The sequence below is a fragment of the Castor canadensis genome, chromosome X, assembly GCF_047511655.1.
Source record: "Castor canadensis chromosome X, mCasCan1.hap1v2, whole genome shotgun sequence".
Taxonomy (NCBI): domain Eukaryota; kingdom Metazoa; phylum Chordata; class Mammalia; order Rodentia; family Castoridae; genus Castor; species Castor canadensis.
In genome coordinates, this window is record NC_133405.1 from 114,354,610 (window position 1) to 114,380,901 (window position 26,292).

The 26,292-nt window shown below is 35.5% G+C and overlaps 1 protein-coding gene across 15 annotated transcripts in view; it reads left to right on the plus strand.

Moving 5' to 3' along the window:
• Positions 1 to 26,292, plus strand: part of Dmd (dystrophin) — a 2,168,746-nt gene that overhangs the window by 1,949,915 nt on the left and 192,539 nt on the right. For all 15 annotated transcript variants that reach the window (XM_074062730.1, XM_074062731.1, XM_074062740.1 and 12 more), the window contains one exon: positions 8,256 to 8,316. In XM_074062730.1, coding sequence (XP_073918831.1) covers positions 8,256 to 8,316 — 61 coding nt within the window. The remainder of the gene's footprint in view (positions 1 to 8,255; positions 8,317 to 26,292) is intronic.

The following is a 26,292-nucleotide window of genomic DNA, read 5'->3' on the forward strand; positions in this document are numbered from 1 at the left end:
TATACAATTCTATTTTACAGTCTTCCTTCCTTAACGCAGCCATCTTCAAAACTTCAGCTATCATTCTAGTACTTATGATATTGTTCTTTCACTTGAGTTTTGATGAAAAGATTTACATCCAAATATTTTAACATGAATGTACTCTGTGTCTGAAATTCACCTCCTAGTTTATTTTTCTGCCAATGAAACCTCCCAATTGCCTAGTAACTACATCTTAAATGTGTATAGTCATCTATGACTTCTTACTACCCCTGAACACTCAATTCACTTATGATTGACTTTTCAACTGTGCTCTCATACCTCTCATCCATGAGTATGATACTACCTAAACAATCTTCTTATTTTTTTCATCATGTCTACTGTTACATTATAAAATAGTTCGAGGCCCTCTATTTCTCACTGTATGAGCTAATCAGTTTATCATTCATATTGATGGAGCATCTATTGGGCAGATGTTATTGGTCAAAGTAGATAGAGATATAGAAATAAGAACCATAAAGTCCAGGCAGTTAAATAGTATTCAAAGGCGTTTCTCTTTGCCATACTGTACACTAAATGTGCACATTAATAGTAGTTAGTAATGAATTCGAGGGCTGAAGACAAATAATGCCCAATTGCAGCAGGGAGATTGATCCTATAATTATCATCATTTGGACAACATTTCATAGGTATGTATTATTTGTATAGTGATTAACATTTCACAAAACAATTTGATGTTGATTTTAGCATTTTATCTTGACATTTCACTGGGGGAGGTACAATTATTCCCATTTTGTACATAAGGAAAAAGGACTTCAGGAGGAAAAAAAGAAAGACATAAGATCATGAAGGGATGGTGGTGCTGGGACTCAAATATAATTCTTCTATGCTCTGTACACTCCACTTGATCTCAAAATTTTAAGTTTGGCTTTGAAATAGAAAGTCAATGTGCTGAGTTCCTTTCTAAATTCAAAGAGTTTACAATATGTCAGAAGAGGGGGTGTGAGAGGTATAGTTTCTCAAATAATCCACTGTATCAAGTAGTATATCTAATATGCCTTGAGACCTATACCAACAAAATACCATTGACCTGCAGAAAATTGATTTTTCTCTTCCCATTTGGATCAATAAAGAACAATTTCTGCTGGCAGGAGTGTAATTGATATAAATTGTCTTTAAAAATGTTAATGGCCTTTAATCAAGTAAATCTACTTCTAGGAATTTTGCTTAAGAAGATTAACAAAAACACATGCAAAGATTTACCTACAAATATGGTCATTGTGCCCTTACTTAAAAGAGTGAAAAACTGCTGGGCACCGGAGGTTCACACTTGTAATCCTAGCTACTTGAAAGGCACAGATCAGAAGTATTGAAGTTTGAAGCTAACCTGAGCAACTAGTTCTCAAGACCTTAGCTCAAAAATACCCAACACAAAAAAGAGCTGGCAGAGTGGCTCAAGTGGAAGAACACCTGCCTAGCAAGTGTGAGACCAGTGTAAGGCCCTGAGTTCAAAAAACCCCAGTACTGACAAAAAGTGGTAAAAAAATACTGGAAACAACCTAAATATTCCTACAGAGAGCATTTCTTCATTAAATCATGATAAATCCATTAATGGAATATTGTTCAGCCCTTAAAAATCTGTGGTAACCCAGCAAACCCACTTAGAGAAATGAAAATTTATACTTACACAAAAACCTGTACATGAATATAAATTCTAGCTTTATTTATGATTACTAAATACTGGAAGTAACCTAAATGTCATTCATCAATTGAATAGATAAATAAACTATGGTACATTCATCATCCATATAATGGAATACTATTTAGCAATTAAAAGGAACAAAGTGTTGATACACATAGAGACACGAAAGAACCTCAAATGCATTGTGCCAAATGAAAGTAACAGAGCCAATCAACATCAGATTTTCTTTTTTCATACTACTCAGAACAGTGCACAATTTAAAAGTTATGAATTGTTTATTTCTGGAATTTTCCCTCTAAAATTTTTTGACCACAGTTGACTGTGAGTAACTGAAACTTCAGAATGCAAAATCATGGATAAGAGGTAAGGGGTGCTAATATACTAAAAAAAGAGGAGACTAAGAATAATATGGGCCACTATCTCTGTCACTTTTGGAGTTCCAAAAGTATGGACAAGAAGCACATAAGGAAGGACTGTGGAAAGAAGATGTAAAGGGCCTCAGATATCAAGGGAAGGAATTTTAAAATGAGTTTATATATAGAGGAAGGTTTTTGAGTAAGGAAGAGCCATGTGCTCTGAATAGTTCTTTGGAGAAGTACTATCTCCCTGTGAAGCTAGGGGGAGCCTGTGGAAGACATGAGGCTATTGTCATAGCAGGAGCACAAGGAAGTATTTGCATTTTGCCCTCCACATCAACTCTCCATGCTTCCCTGCATTACTCTGGACCTTGGAGGTTGACCTGTGTGGATTATGTAAATGAAATTCCAAGTTCTCTTAGCTTTAAGTTGAGTAGAAGATGGTGGGAAGCTAAAGAATGAGATCAGAATGCTTTTTCCCTGATTCCCTGCTGCTGGCTTCTCTTCACCAATGATCCTGTCACATGACCCTCTTTACCTAGTGCACATACAAAATGGCTCCTGTTTTGAATATTATCCCTTGTGATTTCCCCACACCCTGCACTCACTTCAGTGAACAGCTCTTTTATTAAACTTTCCTCACCTAATTTAAATGTGCCATCTGTTTTTTGCCAAGGCCCTGACTGATAGTCCCATTATGATATATGTTCTTTTAAAACCCACTCTCTTTTAAATCATTAAGTCCTTACAAGCATTGCGCATGTTTGGACCTCTTTCCCCACCACCACACTTCACTCCACCCCACCCTTGCCTGCAAATCCCTAGTGTAGGTCTGAGAACCTAATGTGTATTCAGTAAATACCAGTTGGTTGATTTTAATGCTGAAATAGTAAACCAGAAGTAAAACATCAGGAACTGTCTCTTTCTCACTGCAGCCATCACCAGCATTTTGTCCAGAACAACAGATAGACGATATTCTGTAAAAGTTTGTTGTACAATGAGTGACATGGTATTAGGTGTGTTTCTTCAAGAACTGGGGCTCTGTTTTCATTGTTATCAGGTGAAAATAAGTCTCAGCTTCTTTAAAATAAGCTTTTCTAAATTGATCAGATTGTTTATTTTGGACATTTAGAACCAGACCAATTGTGGAGATTACAGATTATAGGGAAGCAGATTTTACCAGAATAAAAGGAAGCTATTTTAATCATCACAAAAGGTTTGGGAAATTAAAAAACTCCTTCACAATGTGGTGACAATGAAGTTGTTCAAGCAGCTCCTGGAAATCATTTGATAGCAATGATGTAGTGGGTAAATTTAGAAAATCAATATAGTGTAGAGAATTTGGGCTAGCTGGCATTAAAATCCTTTTAAGATCTATTTATTTTCTGGTTTTTAGCAAACATTTATTGAGTACTTTTTATATGCCACAGATGATAAAGTTTGAAAATTACACAGACCTGGTTGTAATCCTAAATGCACTCTTGACTAACTACTTGGCCTGGGTTAGTTTTCTGAACATTCTGGAGCCTTTGTCTCTTTAATCTGTAAAATAGAATAGCATGACTTTATAATATGTTTGGAACAATTACATTAAGGATCATACTAGCAAGGGCACAGAGTAGACATGTAGTGTGTGCTTATTTTCTTCTTCTGGAATCATCTATCTAACTTCATTTTATGTAACAAGTCAAAATTAGAATCTATTACCTACTTATTTAGAACCTTAGACATGCTATCTCATATGATCATAATGGTTGCATAATCTGAAAAATGAAAACAATACTTATCTCACAGTTCATTATGACTATCAAATGAGCTACTGTAAGTCATGTTTTAGACACCTAAGAGGTTTTCAGTAACTCTTTCTCCCCCTTCCCCACTTCTTCTACATCAAGCATTCTCTAATTGGGACAAGATTATCCCCAAGGGGGCAAAAATTGGTTCCTTTAGAATAAAAAATGGCTGTTTTATGTATAAAGCACAAATACATAACAGTAACAGATATATAGTCTAACTGTGGTATTAAAATTTCACAGAGGCTAGGCCCATTAGAAAAAAATGTCTACAAATTTCCTGGGGGTGGGATTGGGAGATAGTGGAAAGGGGGTTAAGAAACATTGCTCATGCACTGATATTAAATGTATCCATAAAAACCATTACTAGAATTTGCATACTTCTGAGCAGTCAACTACCAATGGCTAATAGGTCCTCCTTAAAGTCTTTTTGGTTTTGGTTTTTGTGTCACTGGGGGTTGAACCCATGGTGTCATTCATGCTAGACAAGTGCTCTACCACTGAGCTACAGCCCCAACTAATGTCTTTCTTAACCACAGACATGAATTTTCTATTTTAACTCTGGTGAAAGCTATATTATTTGTTTTTCTCATCTTTTTTCCACTTTATTTTTTAACCCGACTATGTTATCTTAAGCTCCAAGTCTACCAAATATGAGAAAAGTAGAAAGATTAATGAATGTATTTGGGTTTGAATTCCAGAGAGTGTTCTTTTGGCATGCTTTAAATATATTAGCATTCTTTTTAATACTCTGGTTAGGACCCTGCGTTGATTAAAATATGGCTTAACACCAGGATACATCACTTGACACATTCTGTTCATTATGCATTAAAAAATGGCTGAAATCAGAACTTCCTCTAAATAGTGAGGCCTATATTTGCAATATTCAAAACCACCTTGGGTGCAACATTGAATCCTGTTACCTTTAGGAGGAAAAGCATTTGGAGATAGAATTGCTACCTTTTCTTGTTCTTAATAATACAATGCATCTGTAACACAATGGGAAATGCAGAGGTTGGTTTTGAAATAAATAAACTCATGTGTAGTTTACTATTTAAATTCAGTAGACAATACCCCATGGTGCTGGCTCTGTATGATAATGAATGATTTTTACACTCAAGAATGTGAATCACAAAGCTGCCTTGGAATTCCACATAGTTGTTATAGAAACATCTGTATAAGAAAATAACAAAGGACAGCCCGGTATCATATAAAAACTATTTGCCAATAAATCTGCTTTTGATGAGCTACTAAAAATGGACACATCAGGCACAAAAGATGTGTGTGTCTATTACATCAGCTAGCTTTGTGAAGGATGACAAGCTTCCACTGGTGCACTGAGATAAGAAACAGCTGCTGTTGGGGTCAGCACTACTGCAAGAAATGAAATGATAATTCTGGGGGGCACACTTATGAGAGTCACTACATATTTGATCAACTTTTGAATAGATGCAGTACCAGAATCATCTGGCAGCTCCAAATGAAATTGCCGACAACCCTTTAATAATCTCTTAGGAAGGAGCACTGACTGACTCCAATCCCATAGAACCATCATCCAATTGTGTTATTTCTAAAGCAAGTGGTTCATTCTGACATGTGTGCTCATGGTGGTGATGGGACAGAAAAAGAATGGGGGAGGCTGTTGTTGTTTTTCTTTTTTATTCCATCAAGGACATTTTTGAGTACAAAATTTCAGGGTTTCAAGTGATGACTGCAAAGCAGTTGCTGAGGTGAATTTGTAAACTGTGGGAGAAAAGTGCACTGAATCTTCCCATTAGACCTATTTGATAGCTACACAGAAAGACAAAATGCTTTTTTTTTAATTTAAGGAAAAAAGATTAACAATGAAGAACTCTACATGCAAAAGCTTAAAAGTTCTTATTCATGTGAAACTTGTAATTTTTTTAAAACTTCTCTAAATCTTTTCAACCATTTAGTTCAAGCATATTCTGATAATTCCTCTGGCACATAATTGGGATTTTTTTCCCTCTTAATGTTCAACAATGCAAAGTCAACTATAGCTATTCTATGTATATCTTACCATTAGGTTCTTGAAGGTTCTTTTGGGTTTTTTGAAACATGATCTCACTATAGTAGTCCAGTCTGGCCTTAAACTCTTAATCAATCCTCTAGCTTCAGCGCCAGGATTATAGGCATGCAGTGTCCACAGCCCGGTTTGAAGGTTTTTGCTTTGGGGCAAAAAGTCCCTTAGCCAGGCCATGCAGCCTACAGATTGACTTTGACCCTTTTGACCCTTTCTGTTTTTCTTCTTCTTTCTCTCTTTCTCTCTCTCTCTCTCTCTCTCTCTCTCTCTCTCTCTCTCTCTGTCTTTCTCTCGAATGCCTAGGAATACTATAGAAAATCAAACAGACTCTTCTGCTTCCAAAAGACACAGCTGACATGACCAAAATCAGAAAGAATTTCTGGACCATTAGAATAGGCATTCATAGACTTGGCATTCACAATCATTGCTCACTGGAGTTCTCTTCTTCCTTTTATGATGCTGGGATTTTAAGACAAGTCTACATGGAACAGGGAGGAGTTTTGATTCCTGGCTCTCCACTATGCTTTCTGCCAGAGCAGGTTTGGGTTTTTAGAATTCCCACCAGGTGGGTCAGGGAGTCTGGCCCAAGTTCTTAAATCGGGTCTTACTTACTCTTTTAACTAATCAGGACAAAAGAGTTAAAGCTCAGAAAAGAAAAAAGAGAAAGAAAAGGATTGGCAGTAAATGAGAAAGGCAGGGATGGAAGGGGAAGGAGGGGAGGCAAGGAGAAGAAAGAAGAAAGGAATAGACAATGAAGGGCAGAGAGAAATTGAAGGTGAGGGATTGCTTCATAGCAGCAGCTAAATGTCTTTTTTCTCCGTATTAAAGATTTCTGTCTGCCAAAATGAAAAAACATAATTAGCAGCTAAATACAAATCCACTTCTTATATCATTTTAATGACATTATCTCCAAGGTACAAAGCAGCATGTCTGGTTAAAGGTTGGATGACTCAATCCCTCTATTACTCCATATAAAACAAAGAAGCTGGAGTTTCATTACCCTTAAATTGTCTAGCAGTGGGTGAAGTTAACTTTTATTAGAAGCTGTTCTTTCATATTATACAGTATAGTTGAGGATATATTAGCTTTGACGTTTTCTTACATCTTAATACACTGTGGAGTGAATTTACTGTGAGGCTAATTTAGAAGGGAGCTTTTCACAGGAGGATATAATGGTCAGCATCATTTAGGCTTTGACGTTAGTGGGAAGAAAATTCAGGAAAAATACATATATGCAAATTGCTAGATGTTAATAAGAATATTTCTTTTATTTCAATTTCTCATGATATTCTGTTTCTTGATTTGGTTTTGCTGTACTAGGGATCAAACCCAGGGTCTATGTTTATTAAAATTCTGTTCTCTTAAAACTATATTTAAGAGGAAGATTTTATTGTTGAGAAAATATTACAGTACCTCCTAAACATGATCATTTTCTCCTAAAGAAAGAAAAAAATCAGATCAAACAGAAGATAAAAGGTAATTTTAGAAGTTCGGCTTTAGTAAAAAAAAAAAAAAATCCCTACAACTTAAGCATTTAAAAAAGGGTTAAAAGTGGGCCGCAGTGCCATACAGCTATAATCTCAGCTACTCAGTATACTGGGGAAGAAAAATCAGAAGTTCATACCCAGCCTGGATTATAAGAAAAAAATTTTTTAAAGATGGTTGAATTGACTAGTATATAATAATGTCATTATAAAATGAATTCTAAGTATGTACAGTACATATATACATATATGTAAGTATGTATGTATGTATGTCACATAAAGTATGTAAAAAGTTTTGTCACACTTTGATATCAGGTGCCACTCTATTGTCTTTTATAATCTCTTCTAAAATATCATGCTGGTCAACTGACATTTTGAGGCACCAATTGAACATGTAATTGCTAAATGAATTTGGCTTTTCTTTAAACCAAATAAAAGCAGATATACCAGAGTGATAAGCATAGCGCTTTAACTTCAATAACTTAGGATATAAATACATCACAAAGGGATGTTTCCCCTGCTAAACTAATGAAACCCAGTCAATCAAATAGTAAAAGATATTGAGAAGCCACAACAAGAAGGGTTATAAGAAAAGTGCCCAGTGGAGACACATAAGAGAAAATCCATCAGTCTATTCATTCACTTTCTTATCTGTTCTATAGGTTTAACAGTGGAAAGATCCCCACCCTTTGTATTTATCTTTGTGCCTGAATGAGTTCAATTTCACTTAGATTAGGACAGAAATTTCAGAACAGCAGGTTAATCCATCCAGTCTTCATGGGCAACTGAGCAAACAGACCGATATCAGTGAAAAATTGTAATTCTGGAGATTAATGTTGTCTTTCTTGTTTGCAATAATTTTGACCTCCTTGCCTTTTTTTTTTTATCCTTTTTCAGCTTCTGTCCAGGGTCCCTGGGAGAGAGCCATCTCACCAAACAAAGTGCCCTACTATATCAAGTAAGTTGGATGAATCACATACTTAAAGGAGTATTTATTGTATCTAATCTATATATTCACAAATGAATTTGTTTTCAAAATGCGTCATTAGCCTCACCTACAATACCTATTATTTTCTTCCTGGAGGAAGCTTGGATAGTAAACTCATGCTAAAATTAGCACTGTAAATTTGCTGATGCAATAGGGAACTGCTTTTAAGAAAAAATCAATATAATGCAGCTTTTGTAGTGTATTGAGGGGAACATATTTTTCACAATATAACAAAAAGTTTCGGATAGTATTATTGATAGTAGGGGTGAATATTTGTCAAAAAAATAATTTATTTAGGGCTTTTCTGCATTTTTTCTTCAGACAGAGATGGAAAATCTCTGCAGTTATATGTACACAAACTGTTTTAGTGAATGAATACTTCATGTATCCCAAAGGCAGACAGCAGCAGTCCAGGATTTATAACATCAGAGTAGTACTCTTTTCTGGGACCATTTGTACCAGTCAAAGGAAGGATGTTGTGTGAAATGTAAATTATGATACATTAAGTTGACATGGAAGAGAGAAGAGAAAAAATACAGCGTTATGATACCTTAACAGTCTCTCATCAATCATGCAATAGAGTCTAACTTAAACTTAACTTTGAATTGGCTCCCCCAACAACAATTAGAATTAATTGGGCCCAAAAAATAGTCTTCAATACTAACTGAAGTCTTTGAACCTGCTTCTGCCATGAGTCCGACTACAAATATTAAATGTTTTCCCATTTTTTCAGCTTGCCATCTTTTATCGAGTCTGTTTTTATTCTTCCACTGCCCATCAATTCTTCATAATTCAGTTCTAAAGTAATAACAGCAGTCCTAGATCTCCATTGCTACATTTCTCAAGAAATTTGATTTCATGTTTCTATTTTGTTAACTCAGAATAATGGGGGTAAAGAGTCTCTTGGTTCTTCAAGGAGAGACAGATCCTTTAGGAAATGGTTTAGCTTTTATTAAATTTTTCCAGATGAGGTATCTAACTATAAAAATTCTCCTATAATTTGCCTTGATCCTGCTTTTCAATTTTCCTATTGTTAATTTATTTTTGTTGCATTTAATTCACTCATTTCCTGAATCTAAATTACATATTTTAAGTGCCTATTTAAATCACATGTTTTATTAACTAATATATTGATTTAGACATGCACTGTATTGCTTTACTTCCATTGTATATTTTATGGAAACTTTTATTCAAACTCTTCACAATAACTTTCTGTATCAGTCTCTTTGTCATTGCAAATGTTCATTTCTGACTAAGATGTTTAAAACCTACTAGATCTTCAACCTATTAACAAAGCTCTCACTTTTATACAATTCCTTTATGAGCAGAAATAAAGGCTCTTTTTTCTCTTTTTTGTAGATAAGGGCTTAGGACCATCTGAGAATCACAGACAATTTTAAGCAATTATTTTCCAAATTACTACCTGTTTAGGGATGCTTAAGGTGTCACAGGGATTCCTACTCCCCCCATCTCTAATAACATTGTCCTTTTCCTAAATATTTATCTTCTTCTCCTTCATGTTAAATTTAATACAAAAGATCCCAGTATGTTACTTGGGGAAGTGGAGATTAATTCAGTCTGAAAGAATTTAAAGGAGACATTTTCAAAAAGAGTTTCATTTCTCCCTTCCCAATAAATTAGTCTCAGTGGAATTAGCAGCTACATATCCTATTTGCCTGGTGCTTCTTCATGTATTTAAGGACCATTGTGATGGTATTGGCAAGGGCATAGATCTGAGAATAAGAAAACTCAAATTCTAGCCAGCTGAAATAGCTCAGTTGGGAGAGTGTTAGACTGAAGAAAACTCAAATTCTAGTCCCAACTCTGACATTAGTTGATTATGTGGTCTTGGGCAAGTCATTAACCTATATAAACCTTGGCTTCTCATTTATAAGATATGGAGTTTGCCTGGATGATATATCTCTAAGGTCCCTTTTAGCTCTCAGAATCAATGAGTTGAGTCATTCAGTGGCCTTGTTCAAACTCAGAAACCTAAGAGTTCAGCTTTTGTTCAAGAATTTTGTTTTTATTTTTTCAATTCATTATTTTAATTAGCAATGTAAGTTCTTATTTTTAAAAAAATAGTAATTTTTTTGTAACATTTAGCTTCAGATATGCTTGTTCAACCCACTATAATTTCTCCAGGTACCTCTTTCAAGAGCTCAAATTTTGGTGTATAATTTAGAGCTATTATTCCTCCTCACTCACTAGTAAGAGACATAAAACAATAGACAGGAAAAAAATTAGTAGAAAGGTGAGAATAGAGACCTTAAAAGCCTCCAAGTCGATCAATTTCTTAGAATGAAAAATTACCTAATTTCTCAAAGGTATCTCTGAAACTTTATGGAGAATAATTCTTACTATAATTATAATCTATTTGAAATTAAGGATTATAAAATTTCTCAAATACAACTCTAAAATGTTAAGCTATAATATAGGGAGATACATGTTCATAAAATATACATCCCTAAGCAGATTACTAACGTCATTTGCATTTTATTATTACCCATTTCTATTGTCTGAATCATTCTATTTGAAGCAAACTACTTGGACATGTAAGAATCAGTGGGCCAAATTCCATTCATAATCTGAGATGCCTTATTGGTCTAAAAGTAATAATAAAAATAAGTTTGTAATGGATTGCTTCAACTAGTCACAATTTTTCCTCTTTCTTATCTTGTTTGTCTTGACTTCCATTCAAGGGTTTTTGTCACAGATTCCTAGTTACAAAACAAGGTGTCTTCTCTAGCTATTTTTTTAATGCTTGAAAGCTTTTCCTTTTCAATGCCAGACTAAACCGATTAGTTAAATAACAAGAGATTTTTCATGCCAATAGCACAAGTCTTAGTTGATTGTACAGTTGTACATTCATCCTTGAGGTTTTAAGTCATCAACAACATCTTTTGCTGTAGATTATAAATCAGGCAGTGTTTATGTTTGTGTCCTGACACCAGCTTGTCATATGATGCTATGAACCTCCATTTTGATACTTCAAACTACATGTTTGTCTAGTTTATTAGTCCATAGCATACATCATTGTTACAGTTTTCATATTCCCTCTCCCTTGAGGCACTCTTATTTCTGCCAGCATCTCTTTCAGGTTATTTAATTACAGCTTTCATTGCCACTGAAAAAATAATCACCAACAATGTTCAACCTGTTACAACTGCCTTTTCTACTCTCTGCCATTTTGTAGTTTTTTTGGCCTACTGTCAAACTCATGAAAATTTCAGTATAATAGCCTTTAACCAGCTGCTGCATTCTGTTAGGATTTCTTTCACCTTTTTATGTTGCATACTCCCATATGGGTAAACCAAACAGAGCCAAGAGCTAAGACTCTCTTGCTTTCTTAATGAGTTAGAAAATTATTCTTCTGTGTTCTGGACTGTCAAAAAAATTTAAGAATCCCAAACTTGCATGCAGGATGTTCCAACATAGATGTCATAATAAGAGCATAAGAAATATCACATTGGGTCAGACCAACAAGGCAACCAGCCCAGAATTCTTTCCCAGATAAAGGCACCAGCAGTTGTTTTGTCAGTTAATCTAGTAATTTTTATTTTAAAAATTGGGATGTATCATGACCATTTGTTAATGATGCATTGTAAATCAAATGACAGTGAGTTTATGAAATGGTGTCTTAAACTTTTGCCATGTGTTACCTCAGCTTTGTCTCAGAAATGAGTCCCACAGCTGTATTAACCTCTATATAATATAAATCAAGGCATGTTTTAATTTCTCTTCATCCTTTAACCTCAAGCAATGGCCCCAATTAAATGCTTTGGAATTCAATGAATACATTTATATTTACCCAGAGTCAGCTTTAATCTCATATCCCCCAACTAATGTTTTTCATTTTCATCTTCCTGGTCTGAGAAATTCTAATCCTTTTTAGTCTTTCATTCTGTCCTTGAGTGAAAGATAAGCTTTCCCCTTGATCATCTTAGCTGCTTTTCCCTGGATCTTATCCAGCTCTATAATATCTTCCTTGGGATATCATAACTAAAACAGCCCAAATATTGGTTATTAAATTTTTAGCCTTGTCTCTAGCTTCTAATCACTCAAGAAGAAAGTAAATGCTATTCACTGTCTCCCATTGGTACAGAAGTAGAGAAACCAATTGAGGTCATAACCTGTTCTACATATATTAGTTCTAGCTGAAGGTTGATTTTCTGCAATTTTTTTTGTAATATCAGATGAATCGTTTGACTTTATATTTCTGCCAGCTGTCCCTTAGGAAGGATTTGATTTTTAGACAAGCTGGTCCTTTTCCTCCAAAGACGCTGTGGTTGCTAAATACTGGGAGGAATTTACTAATGAAACTCAGTAGTAAACCTGCTGACTCAATCAGCAGTAATGCATTTCATCAGGTTCCTTTCGAAATATTTCTGAAGCACTTCACAGAAGAGTGAAAAATGGGGTTCTGGAGAAACTAAGTGTTCAGCTTTTTTTTTTTTACTTGCAGTGCTCAAAAAGCAACTTATGTCCAAATGAATGTCCATCTTTTCCTGCTGTCTATTTTGGATGTTGTATATACATTGCTATATGTGACCTTGAGCTACCCTTCTCTCCACTCTCAACCCCAGGCATGTTTCTGCATCCATTTATTGTGTCTGAGTTGCTCACAACTTTCTGGTGATTCCTGCTTAGCAAATTACAGTATAAAACCTCCCTAGTGAAAGTAAACACTCGCTTCAGTCAACATTTCTTATTACCATTGCTGTGTCTGACAAAATTGTAGGCTTGGCTTCTGATTCTCTAGTCTTCTTATGACTTAGCATTCCTATAGTTCTGATAGTATGAGTTTGACTCTCTACATAGAATTGTGGTCATTTACCTAGACTTACCTTTTGGTATTGGTATTCTCCTATATCCTCTTGGTCTACATTTTGATTTGAACTCACAGATAATGCTCCAGTTTCTAGAATCCATGTTCCCTAACTCCAGTAGCCTCTGAATCTTCATGCCACCTCTCCCCTTATTCCACATTGATTCTGTTACGATGTGCTAGGCATTTTTTTCAGATTTCAGATACCTCCAGTTTTTTTAAAGGATATCTTGCTCTCATTCTTGGTCTGGCTCCTATTTGTGCCAGGAGTTGCTCCAATTCAAGTTTTGGTTAGCTTATTTGTTCCTTTGAATTACTGATTGCTATTTCAGTACCTTATTTGTACACAGAGGAAGCAGTGGTTAGCTGTGTCTTAGTTTTACCAGCTAAATATCTCTGTGATGACTGGTTTGCAGTGGATATAACTTCTAATGAAATGTGCTATGACAAGATATAAATGTAAAGAACACTGGATTATGGTATCTAGCCAGGAAAATATTCCCTCATTTCTTACTTCTATCTTGTTATTCTAAGAATCATGCCAGTGTTCTGACATTTAGTTTGAAAAATGGTTGAGTTTTGGCATAGCTTTTCAAAGAATATGAACACATCATGTAATGTATAATTTTGTGCTGTTCTGATAAGATCCTTTTCATGAATATTTTCCTTCAAAATATACCTTTTAGCAGCTGACAGCACAACATTAAGTGGTGGAAATTTTAAATAGACCAGGCATCAGATGACTTGAAATCTACTTCCAGCTTCTCAATGAACTAGTTATTTGACTAAGCATGAATCATTTAGCTTTTCTGGGCCTCAGTTTCTCCTTCTGTCATCTAAGGAGTTTAAACCGCATATCATAGGTCGTTTCTAGTCCTGATGTACTCTGATTTTATGAATATTGACTTTGAAATAGAAATTGTTTGTGACAGTTTTCCAGAGGAGTGAAAATGAATCTTCATATTGCCCTTGAGAATTCTTATTGCACCATCAATCTTACCAGGATAGAAAGGACAAATAATATTAAACATTTTACTTAACCATTTAGCACCATTGATGATATAAAATAGATGTAACAGAGAATCAGCTGTCTAATTTAAGCTGTCAGTCTTTGAGGATGATGGTGAAGATCTCTGGATAATTAAATTTTTGAAATCACTGCCAAAAGCCTGATATTCTGGCTTTTCGAAAGGCTTTAGTACACAAAGATAACCCAGAGGTCAGTCTTCTCTGCTGTGCTTTCTCCTCCACAGTTTGATGATTCCAAAGGTCACATTAGCTGAGTCTCATTAAGTACTAGAACCACAATGAGGGAATAGTCAGTAATGTTTAATTGATGATATCATCATGAAAACAACTCAGGTTAAGATATTAACTGAAAGAGTGAATGCAATGCCATAGTGCTATACAGAGTATTGATTCTGGCCTTGGGTTTTGCAGACCTTGTTGGGAGAGATAGATATTAGTATATTCTGTCTCTCATAGATTCATTACAATTCTCACATCCTTTTCTGTTGCTCCCTAAGCTAGTTCGTATAACCTTGACTGAAATAACAAATTATGAAATAGTTGTTGTCTCTCTCTCTCTCTCTTTCTCTCTCTCTCTCTCTCTCTCTCTCTCTCTCTCTCTCTCTCTCTCTCTCTCTCTCTCTTTTTGCAGTACTGGAGTTTTAACTCAGGTCCTACACCTTGAGCCACTCCACCAGTCCTTTTTGTGTGTGTTGGATATTTTTGAGATAGGGTCTCTTGAACTATTTGTCCAAGCTGGCTTCAAACTGCAATCCTTGGGCTGGGACGTAGCTTAGTGGTAGAGCACTTGCCTAGCATGCGTGAGGCCCTGGGTTCGATCTCAGCACCAAAAAAGATAAAAGAAAGACAAACTGCAATCCTCCTGATTTCTGCCTCCTGAATAGCTAGGATTACAGGTGTGAGTCACCGGCACCCAGCTCTTTTTCTGTTGTACTCCCATAGATAGCATGTGCTCAGTAATATTTCAAAGAATGAATGAAAGAACATACATGTTTAATCTTATGTGCATTTTGGTTTCCTGGCTCCTTTTACCTTAAAAAAAACTCTTCTCATGTTTGCATGACAATTTTTTTTCTTTGTAGCACTGGAGATGGAACCCAGGACCTTGTACATGCTAGGGAAGTGCTCTACCACTGATCCACACACCCAACCCTTCTGTGTCAGTTTAGTTTTACTGCTTAAATACATCTCCTATATCCTCAAGACATCAAGTTGAGTGTTAGAAAGCATACTGGGTCTTCAATAGAGTTTCTCTTGTCTCATGTAGTTTGGTGCCTAGGAGGTAACCATTAACATATGTGTCTGAATTGTACATACTTAAATTCTAGCATGTACAAGGTACTGGGTTCTATCCTCAACACCACCAAAACTAGAGTTCTAGATTCTGTTCTGTTCTTATCTAACAATATGATCTGGTATATAACAACCCATGTGGGACTTAGTTTCCCATTAATAATAAGGAGACAGAACTAGATTATGCTTGATATCACTCTGACTCTGGCTTTCTTTTGGTAGAACTAGGGTCTTTTGTTTTTCCTAAATATCATTCATCAGGCCTCTTCTGTTTTCCTAGTCATCAGTAATGCTTTAAATTGATTAGCCACTGTGTTTCACTGGGCATTATACATAAGAACTACTTTGGAGGCTAGGCTCTGGAAGCCAAAATCTTGAACATGCCATAGATGACAAATGTTTATTTTAAAGAAAAATGTTGCAACATTCTATATGTTATATGCAGTGCTAAAAGATACATATATATAAAATCCTCTATTATAATATACACCATATAGCATAAGTATCCCCCGCCTCATTCATGGCATTTTCGGGAATGTAATGAACATAGGATATATTCAAGTCTATTTCTCTAACAGTAAATTATTTCATCTATTCCTTTATTTTCTAACTCTCTTAAGCATGCCCTTTCTCACATAGTTATGTGGTAGAAAGACATGTTAGTGGTAGCATCAAATGTGTCTGCATTTGCTCTATCATATTCTGACTTTCATATTAAAGCAATTTACTTAACCTGAGGTCCATTTTACTTTATGGCACATGAGGAATATCATTCAAGAAATGTGAATGACTTTCCTTCTTTCCTCTAAATCTGAATTGAAATCTAATTGACCACTGTTAAATACATAATGTTGAGATTTTAGGAAAACACTCAGAGAGATATATCCAGGATGAGCTACATATTTGGAATATTTTCTAGAAACCAAATATGTCCCTGATCAAAGTAATTTATTTTTATTATTAAGAGTTCCCATACAATTTGTGATATGTACAAATTCCTAAACATTCCTGCACTTCTCTTAGGCTTCTCTAATTGCTTCTTATCCTGTTCCCCTGGGAAGCAGCATCCTGTTCCCTTCACAAAGGTCAGCAGCAGCCCAGACAACATTTAAAAATAACTTAATAACCCTGAACTGCCTCTCCCCTTCGGATAATTTCCTTAGAGCATTAGTCCTTTGAACACTGACCTGGTTGCAGAAATGTCCCTTTCTCAGCAGGAAAACTTCAAATCCTATTCACTCTGCCCCTCGTCATTCCAGGAGATAGGGTGGGTGAGTCAGGGGTAGAGAGACAAAATTAAATACTCCTTTCTGGAAAAATGTTAACATGTTAACTTTCTCTCTGGCTCTCTTTCTTTTCTCTCTCTCTCTCTCTATTTATGTGTGTGTGTGTGTGTGTGTGTGTATAGATAGATGTGTGTATTTCTTCTTTTAAAAAATAAACTGTGTGCATTGTATAGATTAGTGCTGACACAGAGCAAATTTTTAAAATACTTCTACAAAATAGAAAAAAAAAAGACCCTGCCTTTCTCAGCAGTCTGGAAAGCTCCTAAGAACAGGTCCTAGAAGAGGCTGAGTCCACTGTCAGCATTCAGCAAATGATCACGTCTTGTGTGATATCATTAACTCCTGGGTGGATGAAACTGAGACGCTTCTGTGCTCTTCCTGAAATTTTCAATTACTTTTTTCTGTTTTTCGTTCTCAACATATCCTCATCCAGCTTGGACCCCAAAGCCTTCGCATGTCAGATAGTCAGTGAGAAGCATAATTTTTCTTTGTTGTTTTGGAAGGAATTTTATTTTTTGCTGTTTTCTTTCCTCCTGGCTTGGTCATCTTTTCATCATCTGGAGCTTTCTGTAAAGGTATTTTTCTCATAGTTGTAGTCCATATAATCTCCTAGAAAAAGAAAAGCAAAGTGTAATGTGTACCCACTATGTGCTAAATGATAGACTAGGGGTTTTGTCTGTATGATGAAACATACATCCCATTTACTCTGAAGTCATTGCACACTCATACCAACCCCAGTTATTATTTGCTAAAGAAGAAACTGCTTAGACTTAAGGAGGTTGGTGGCTAACCCAAGTTACTCTAATAATGGGATAGAGAACTGATATTTAAGATTATCATCATTATGTCATCTATAGCTCCCAGTTATTTCAATTTTTTAGTGCTATAGGTTGAAAATTGGCCCTTAGGATAACCAAGTGTGTCCAGTCTACCACTGTGAAGCTGCCATGTTGTACATTACCAACACAACCCTATTAGTACCTTCTTGTATTTTTGGTAATTTTTCCTTGTCTTATCTACCCAATCAAATTCTTCTGTAACTACTGTCTTACAAAGACAAAAGTTATGCTTTGTGACATTTGGTAATAAAAGGTAACATAGACAAAATAAGAAAAGCCTGGTGTAAACACTTTTTACCTCCATGTAGGCTGAAAAAAGTGAAGGTTTTCTGAGTCACTTTCCACCATTGCCATCAGGGGTTTCCTAAGACAGAATATGGCCAAGACAAGTAACCTAACAGATGCCACAGAAAGTGGTTCTCATCATGTGTACAATTTTAAGCCTTTTTGAAAGGCAGGGCAAGGTCAGCTCAGGTGGACTAGAACAGCTCTACAGGAGCCTTTGAATCATTTGAGCGTGTCCTTGAATTTGACACTATCCTGCCTTCCAGAACAAATAGTCTTATTCTTCCCATAAACCCCAGTCAGGCCTATCAGCAAATTTGTGTATCTAAGGCAACTGTATATGTCCTGTGATTGGAAGTCATGACTTCCCCAAGCATTAACATTGGATTACCATCTCATCTCATTGCAGAACAATATTTCCAATTTTTTTTACTGTAGATGGTAGAAAAGATGTATTTCTTAAGCTTTCTCTTATAATAACTCAAAATCGATAAATCATTTTGGGCAATTAATATGATTTTTATGATAAAAAATAACTTACATTTCCTAAAGATTAAGAAAAATCTCTGTCTAAATATGTAATCACCTTGTGCTAATCTATAAATATGTGTACTTTATCAAATACAAAGCTAGATTAATTATATTTCCCCACCCTTACTTATATCAATGCTCATAGGAAATTTTCTATCAAAAGACAGAAAGAAAGGAGAGAAATAGAGAGAGAGAAGAAAGAAAGAAAGGGAGAGAGAGGAAGAAAGAAAAGAAAGAAAGAAAGGAAAGAAAGAAAGAAAGAAAGAAAGAAAGAAAGAAAGAAAGAAAGAAAGAAAGAAAGAAAGAAAGAAAGAAAGAAAGAAAGAAAGAAAGAAAGAAAGAAAGAAAGAAAGAAAGAAAGAAAGAAAGAAAAAATAATACATCAGAATGAACCACAGATGGAACTGAGCAGGGACAGCAAATGTTCAAGGTGAAATATTTTTCATAGCTACAATTAAAAGAAAAATATGAATATTGTACTTGTGTGTATGTATGTGTGTGGAGAGAGAGAGAGAGAGAGAGAGAGAGAGGGAGAGGGAGAGAGAGAGATTAATAGCAGGTCTGTGATTCATTTCCTGGGCATGTAAGGGGAATGAGTGACCTTAACAGACCACCATATAAACATGCATCCCAGACCTCCTTGTTAATTTCATTAGTGACATTTAATTCCCAATGATACTTGAAAGTCCCTGTCTATAAAGTGTTTTTAGTAGGTTATACCTAGTCTGGCTTGATTATTTATTGTAAATAGACCTGGAATTCATAGATTTTATAGGTCACGTCCGGCTGTAAAATGAGGCGTAATCACGTGAATATTTTACTTTTTTTTTAATTAATGGATTATAAAATGGAAGCCTTTTGAAACTGAAATGGCTTCCTTTCAATGTCCATGTTTCTACATAAAATTTTTAAAAACTTCTCTGCCAATATGAAACCAAAACACATCATAATGGGAAATAATGGACATTTTGGAGAGATATGTCTAGTTATTTCAGGTACCTCCAGTGAAAGAATGTTTTATGTGTGCTCAGTGCTTCCTTATAACCCTTTGAATCATTAACAACAATTGGTACTAGATAAGAATCTATGGTTTTTATGAGTCTAGTTTGAAATCCAAATTTTATACTTACATGATTTATATTTATTTTAATTTTAAAAATACTCTTTGCAATGAGAGAAAAGAAAGAAACACAGGAGGAGTAGGTCCATTTATTTTCTCTTTGTATGTTGTCTCCAGTTCTAGAAAATTACAGGTCTGAGAAAAGTTCAGAGTCAGGACTAGGGACAGATATAACAGTTATACATTTCTGTATTCAAATTATATAAGTGATATTTTAAAGTTACCTTAAAATGGATCCTAGAGATAGCAAGAGCCTCTTTAACTGCCTTGATAACACCCTAAGCCATCTTTCTGTTTTAACTCTTGACATTTTGTTAATTTTCACATCACCTGTCTTCCTGTTTAAGCTGTAAACTCCTTGACAATATTTATGCCATATCCATTTTCATCATCCTAAGCACTTATATAATAGTTCACATTTAAAAATTATAAAAATACTTGATAGTTCGATTTTGATAACTAAGCACTGATAATTTTGATTTTGATGACTGAGCACTGGAAACTGAACTGTAACCCTAATGGTATTTTTATAAAGGCATAGACAACAACAGATTAGAGAAATTCCATAGAATATTTCTGTTCTAGATAATCCTACTGGGTTTACAGATGATTAAATTATATTTAGGAACCATTTTCATCATTAGTTCACTCATTCTATATTTCAGTTGGTTGAGAACAGAAAAAAAAAACTTAATAGGTTTGGTTACCTGGTTGAATTATCTGGTAAACTGAAAGTCTTTTTAAGTTGCTGTTGTGGAGAAAGTATTTTTAAGTCAATATATTCCTTTAGTAGCTCCTATTGTCAAACTGTTATGAAGGTATCTTAGGAAAACATCTCCAAATCCTCTTTCTATCAAAACTCACAGACTGATTTCAGAAGCCAGCATTGTTCAGTGAATACATGTAAGCCTATGTCTTCATATTAAAAGATTTTGAAATATGTTAGATTGAGGTAGCTAGTAAAATGTAGGAGATACATTTAGCAGAGCCTTGGGGAAGAAAAAACTTTAAATTTGGTATTTAGTTGTTCTCAACCTATTGTTGTCTTTCTCTGCTAATAGTAGATGGCTTTATCAAGCATGTAGAAAATAGATTAATTGAATAAATACTTAGCATTTTTTTTCATTTTTCTTTTATTATTCATATGTGCATACAAGGCTTGGTTCATTTCTCCCCCCTGCCCCCACCCCCTCCCTTACCACCTACTCCGCCCCCTCCCTCTCCCCCTCACCTCAATACCCAGCAGAAACTATTTTGCCCTTATCTCTAATTTTGTTGTAGAGAGAGTATAAGCAATAATAGGAAGGAACAAGGGTTTTTGCTGGTTGAGATAAGGATAGCTATACAGGGCATTGACTCACATTGATTTCCTGTGCGTGGGTGTTACCTTCTAGGTTAATTCTTTTTGATCTAACCTTTTCTCTAGTTCCTGGTCCCCTTTTCTTATTGGCCTCAGTTGCTTTAAGGTATCTGCTTAGATTTCTCTGCGTTAAGGGCAACAAATGCTAGCTAGTTTTTTAGGTGTCTTACCTATCCTCACCCCTTCCTTGTGTGCTCTCGCTTTTATCATGTGCTCATAGTCCAATCCCCTTGTTGTGTTTGCCCTTGATCTAATGCCACATATGAGGGAGAACATACAATTTTTGGTCTTTTGGGCCAGGCTAACCTCACTCAGAATGATGTTCTCCAATTCCATCCATTTACCAGCGAATGATAACATTTCGTTCTTCTTCATGGCTGCATAAAATTCCATTGTGTATAGATACCACATTTTCTTAATCCATTCGTCAGTGGTGGGGCATCTTGGCTGTTTCCATAACTTGGCTATTGTGAATAGTGCCGCAATAAACATGGATGTGCAGGTGCCTCTGGAGTAACAGTCTTTTGGGTATATCCCCAAGAGTGGTATTGCTGGATCAAATGGTAGATCGATGTCCAGCTTTTTAAATAGCCTCCAAATTTTTTTCCAGAGTGGTTGTACTAGTCTACATTCCCACCAACAGTGTAAGAGGGTTCCTTTTTCCCCCGCATCCTTGCCAACACCTGTTGGTGGTGTTGCTGATGACGGCTATTCTAACAGGGGTGAGGTGGAATCTTAGTGCGGTTTTAATTTGCATTTCCTTTATTGCTAGAGATGGTGAGCATTTTTTCATGTGTTTTCTGGCCATTTGAATTTCTTCTTTTGAGAAAGTTCTGTTTAGTTCACGTGCCCATTTCTTTATTGGTTCATTAGTTTTGGGAGAATTTAGTTTTTTAAGTTCCCTGTATATTCTGGTTATCAGTCCTTTGTCTGATGTACAGTTGGCAAATATTTTCTCCCACTCTGTGGGTGTTCTCTTCAGTTTAGAGACCATTTCTTTTGATGAACAGAAGCTTTTTAGTTTTATGAGGTCCCATTTATCTATGCTATCTCTTAGTTGCTGTGCTGCTGGGGTTTCATTGAGAAAGTTCTTACCTGTACCTACTAACTCCAGAGTATTTCCTACTCTTTCTTGTATCAACTTAAGAGTTTGTGGTCTGATATTAAGATCCTTGATCCATTTTGAGTTAATCTTGGTATAGGGTGATATACATGGATCTAGTTTCAGTTTTTTGTAGACTGCTAACCAGTTTTCCCAGCAGTTTTTGTTGAACAGGCTGCTATTTCTCCATCGTTAGCTCCTTTGTCAAAGATAAGTTGCTTATAGTTGTGTGGCTTCATATCTGGGTCCTCTATTCTGTTCCACTGGTCTTCATGTCTGTTTTTGTGCCAGTACCATGCTGTTTTTATTGTTATTGCTTTGTAATATAGTTTGAAGTCAGGTATTGTGATACCTCCTGCATTGTTCTTTTGACTGAGTATTGCCTTGGCTATTCGTGGCCTCTTGTGTTTCCATATAAATTTAATGGTAGATTTTTCAATCTCTTTAATGAATGTCATTGGAATTTTGATGGGAATTGCATTAAACATGTAGATTACTGTTGGGAGTATCGACATTTTTACTATGTTGATTCTACCAATCCATGAGCATGGGAGATCTCTCCACTTTCTGTAGTCTTCCTCAATCTCTTTCTTCAGAAGTGTATAGTTTTCCTTGTAGAGGTCTTTCACATCTTTTGTTAGGTTTACACCCAGGTATTTGATTTTTTTTGAGGCTATTGTAAATGGAATTGTTTTCATACATTCTTTTTCAGTTTGCTCATTGTTAGTGTATAGAAATGCTAATGATTTTTCTATGTTGATTTTATATCCTGCTACCTTGCTGTAGCTATTGATGATGTCTAGAAGCTTCTGAGTAGAGTTTTTTGGGTCTTTAAGGTAGAGGATCATGTCGTCTGCAAATAGGGATATTTTGACAGTTTCTTTACCTATTTGTATTCCTTTTATTCCTTCTTCTTGCCTAATTGCTCTGGCTAGGAATTCCAGTACTATGTTGAATAGGAGTGGAGATAGTGGGCATCCTTGTCTGGTTCCTGATTTTAGAGGGAATGGTTTTAGTTTTTCTCCGTTAAGTATAATGCTGGCTGTAGGTTTGTCATATATAGCTTTTATAATGTTGAGGAACTTTCCTTCTATTCCTAGTTTTCTTAGAGCTTTTATCATGAAATGATGTTGGATCTTATCAAAGGCTTTTTCTGCATCTATTGAGATGATCAAGTGGTTTTAGTCTTTGCTTCTGTTAATGTGGTTTATTACGTTTATTGATTTTCATATGTTGAACCACCCCTGCATCCCTGGGATGAAGCCTACTTGGTCGTGGTGAATAATCTTTTTGATGTGTTGCTGAATTCGGTTTGCCATTATTTTGTTGAGGATTTTTGCATCAATGTTCATTAAGGAGATTGGCCTATAGTTCTCCTTTTTGGAGGTGTCTTTGCCTGGTTTTGGAATAAGTGTAATACTGGCTTCATAAAATGTATTTGGCAGTTTTCCTTCTCTTTCTATTTTGTGGAACAGTTTAAGGAGGGTTGGTATCAGTTCTTCTTTAAAGGTCTCATAGAATTCAGCAGAGAATCCATCAGGTCCTGTACTTTTCTTTTTGGGGAGACTCTTGATTTCTGCATCAATTTCATTTTGTGTTATAGATCTATTCAGGTGATTAATTTCCTCTTGGTTCAGTTTTGGATGATCATGTGTATCTAGAAATCTGTCCATTTCTTTTAAATTTTCAAATTTATTTGAATATAGGTTCTCAAAGTAGTCTCTGATGATTTCCTGGACTTCCATGGTGTTTGTTGTTATCCCCCCTTTTGCATTCCTAATTCTACTAATTTGGGTTTTTTCTCTCCTCATTTTAGTCAGGTTTGCCAGAGGTCTATCGATCTTGTTTATTTTTTCAAAGAACCAACTTTTTGTTTCATTAATTCTTTGTATGGTTTTTTTGGTTTCTATTTCGTTGATTTCAGATCCTATTTTTATTATTTCTCTCCTTCTATTTGTTTTGGGATTTGCTTGTTCTTGTTTTTCTAGGAGTTTGAGATGTATCATTAGGTCATTGATTTGGGATCTTTCAATCTTTTTAATATATGCACTCATGGCTATAAACTTTCCTCTGAAGACTGCCTTAGCTGTGTCCCATAGGTTCCGGTAGGTTGTGTTTTCATTTTCATTGACTTCCAGGAACTTTTTAATTTCCTCTTTTATTGCATCGATGATCCATTCTTCATTAAGTAATGAGTTATTTAGTTTCCAGCTGTTTGCATGTTTTTTGTCTTTACTTTTGTTGTTGAGTTCTACTTTTACTGCATTGTGGTCAGATAGTATACACGGTATTATTTCTATTTTCTTATATTTGCTGAGGCTTGCTTTGTGCCCTAGGATATGATCTATTTTGGAGAAGGTTCCATGGGCTGCTGAGAAGAATGTATATTGTGTAGAGGTTGGATGAAATTTTCTGTAGACATCTACTAGGTCCATTTGATCTATTGCATATTTTAGATCTTGGATTTCTTTATTGAGTTTTTGTTTGGATGACCTATCTATTGATGATAATGGGGTGTTAAAGTCTCCCACAACCACTGTGTTGGCGTTTATATATGCTTTTAGGTCTTTCAGGGTATGTTTGATGAAATTGGGTGCGTACAGATTGATGATTATTATTCCTTTTGGTCTATTTCCCTTTTTATTACTATGGAATGTCCTTCTTTATCTCGTTTGATCAATGTAGGTTTGAAGTCTACTTTGTCAGAGATAAGTATTGCTACTCCTGCCTGTTTTTGGGGGCCATTGGCTTGGTAAATCTTCTTCCAGCCTTTCATCCTAAGCATATGCTTATTTCTGTCGGTGAGATGAGTCTCCTGTAAGCAACAAATTGTTGGATCTTCTTTTTTAATCCATTTTGTCAAACGGTGTCTTTTGATGGGTGAATTAAGTCCATTAACATTAAGCATTAGTACTGATAGGTATGTGGTGATTCCTGCCATTTAGTTGTCTTAGTTGTTTGAAGGTTTGATTGTGTGTACCTAACTTGATGTTACTCTCTACTGTCTTGTTTTTTCTTATCCTGTGGTTTGGTGCTGCCTGCCTTTTCATGGTTAAGTTGGGTGTCACTTTCTGTGTGCAGGATCCCTTGCAGAATCTTTTGTAATGGTGGCTTTGTGGTCACATATTGTTTTAGTTTCTGCTTATCATGGAAGACTTTTATTGCTCCATCTATTTTGAATGATAGCTTTGCTAGGTAGAGTATCCTGGGGTTGAAGTTATTTTCATTCAGTGCCGGGAAGATCTCACCCCACGCTCTTCTTGCTTTTAATGTTTCAGTTGAGAAGTCTGCTGTGATTTTGATGGGTTTACCTTTGTATGTTACTTGTTTTTTCTCTCTTACAGCCTTCAATATTCTTTCCTTAGTTTCTGAACTTGTTGTTTTAATGATGATATGTCATGGAGTAGTTCTATTTTGTTCTTGTCTGTTTGGTGTCCTGGAGGCCTCTTGCATCTGTATGGGAATATCTTTCTCTAGATTTGGGAAATTTTCCGTTATTATTTTGTTGAATATATTACACATTCCCTTCACTTGCACCTCTTCTCCTTCTTCGATGCCCATGATTCTCAAGTTTGGTCTTTTGATGGAGTCAGTGAGTTCTTGCATTTTCTTTTCACAGGTCTTGAGTTGTTTAATTAATAGTTCTTCAGTTTTTCCTTTAATTACCATTTCATCTTCAAGTTCTGAGATTCTGTCTTCTGTTTGTTCTATTCTGCTGGATTGGCCTTCCATTTTGTTTTGCAGTTCTGTTTCATTCTTTTTTCTGAGGTTTTCCATATCCTGGCAGTTTTCTTCTTTAATGTTGTCTATTTTTGTCCTGAGTTCATTTATCCATTTATTCATTGTGTTCTCTCTTTCACTTTGGTGTTTATACAGTGCTTCTATGGTTTCCTTTATTTCTTTTTTTGCTTTTTCAAATTCTCTATTTTTATTGTCTTGGAATTTCTTGAGTGTCTCCTGTACATTTTGGTTGACCCTATCCAGTACCATCTCTATAAAATTCTCATTGAGTACTTGTAGTATGTCTTCTTTTAAATTATTCTTGTGGGCCTCACTGGGTCCTTTGGCATAGTTTATCTTCATTTTGTTGGAGTCTGGATCTGAGTTTCTGTTCTCTTCATTCCCCTCTGGTTCCTGTACTAATTTTTTGCTCTGGGGAAACTGGTTTCCCTGTTTTTTTTGTCTTCCCGTCATTGTCCTTGGTGGTGTTACTGTCCCTGTACTGTGTGCAATTAAGTATTTTCTAGCTTGTAATAATAACAATGGTAATATT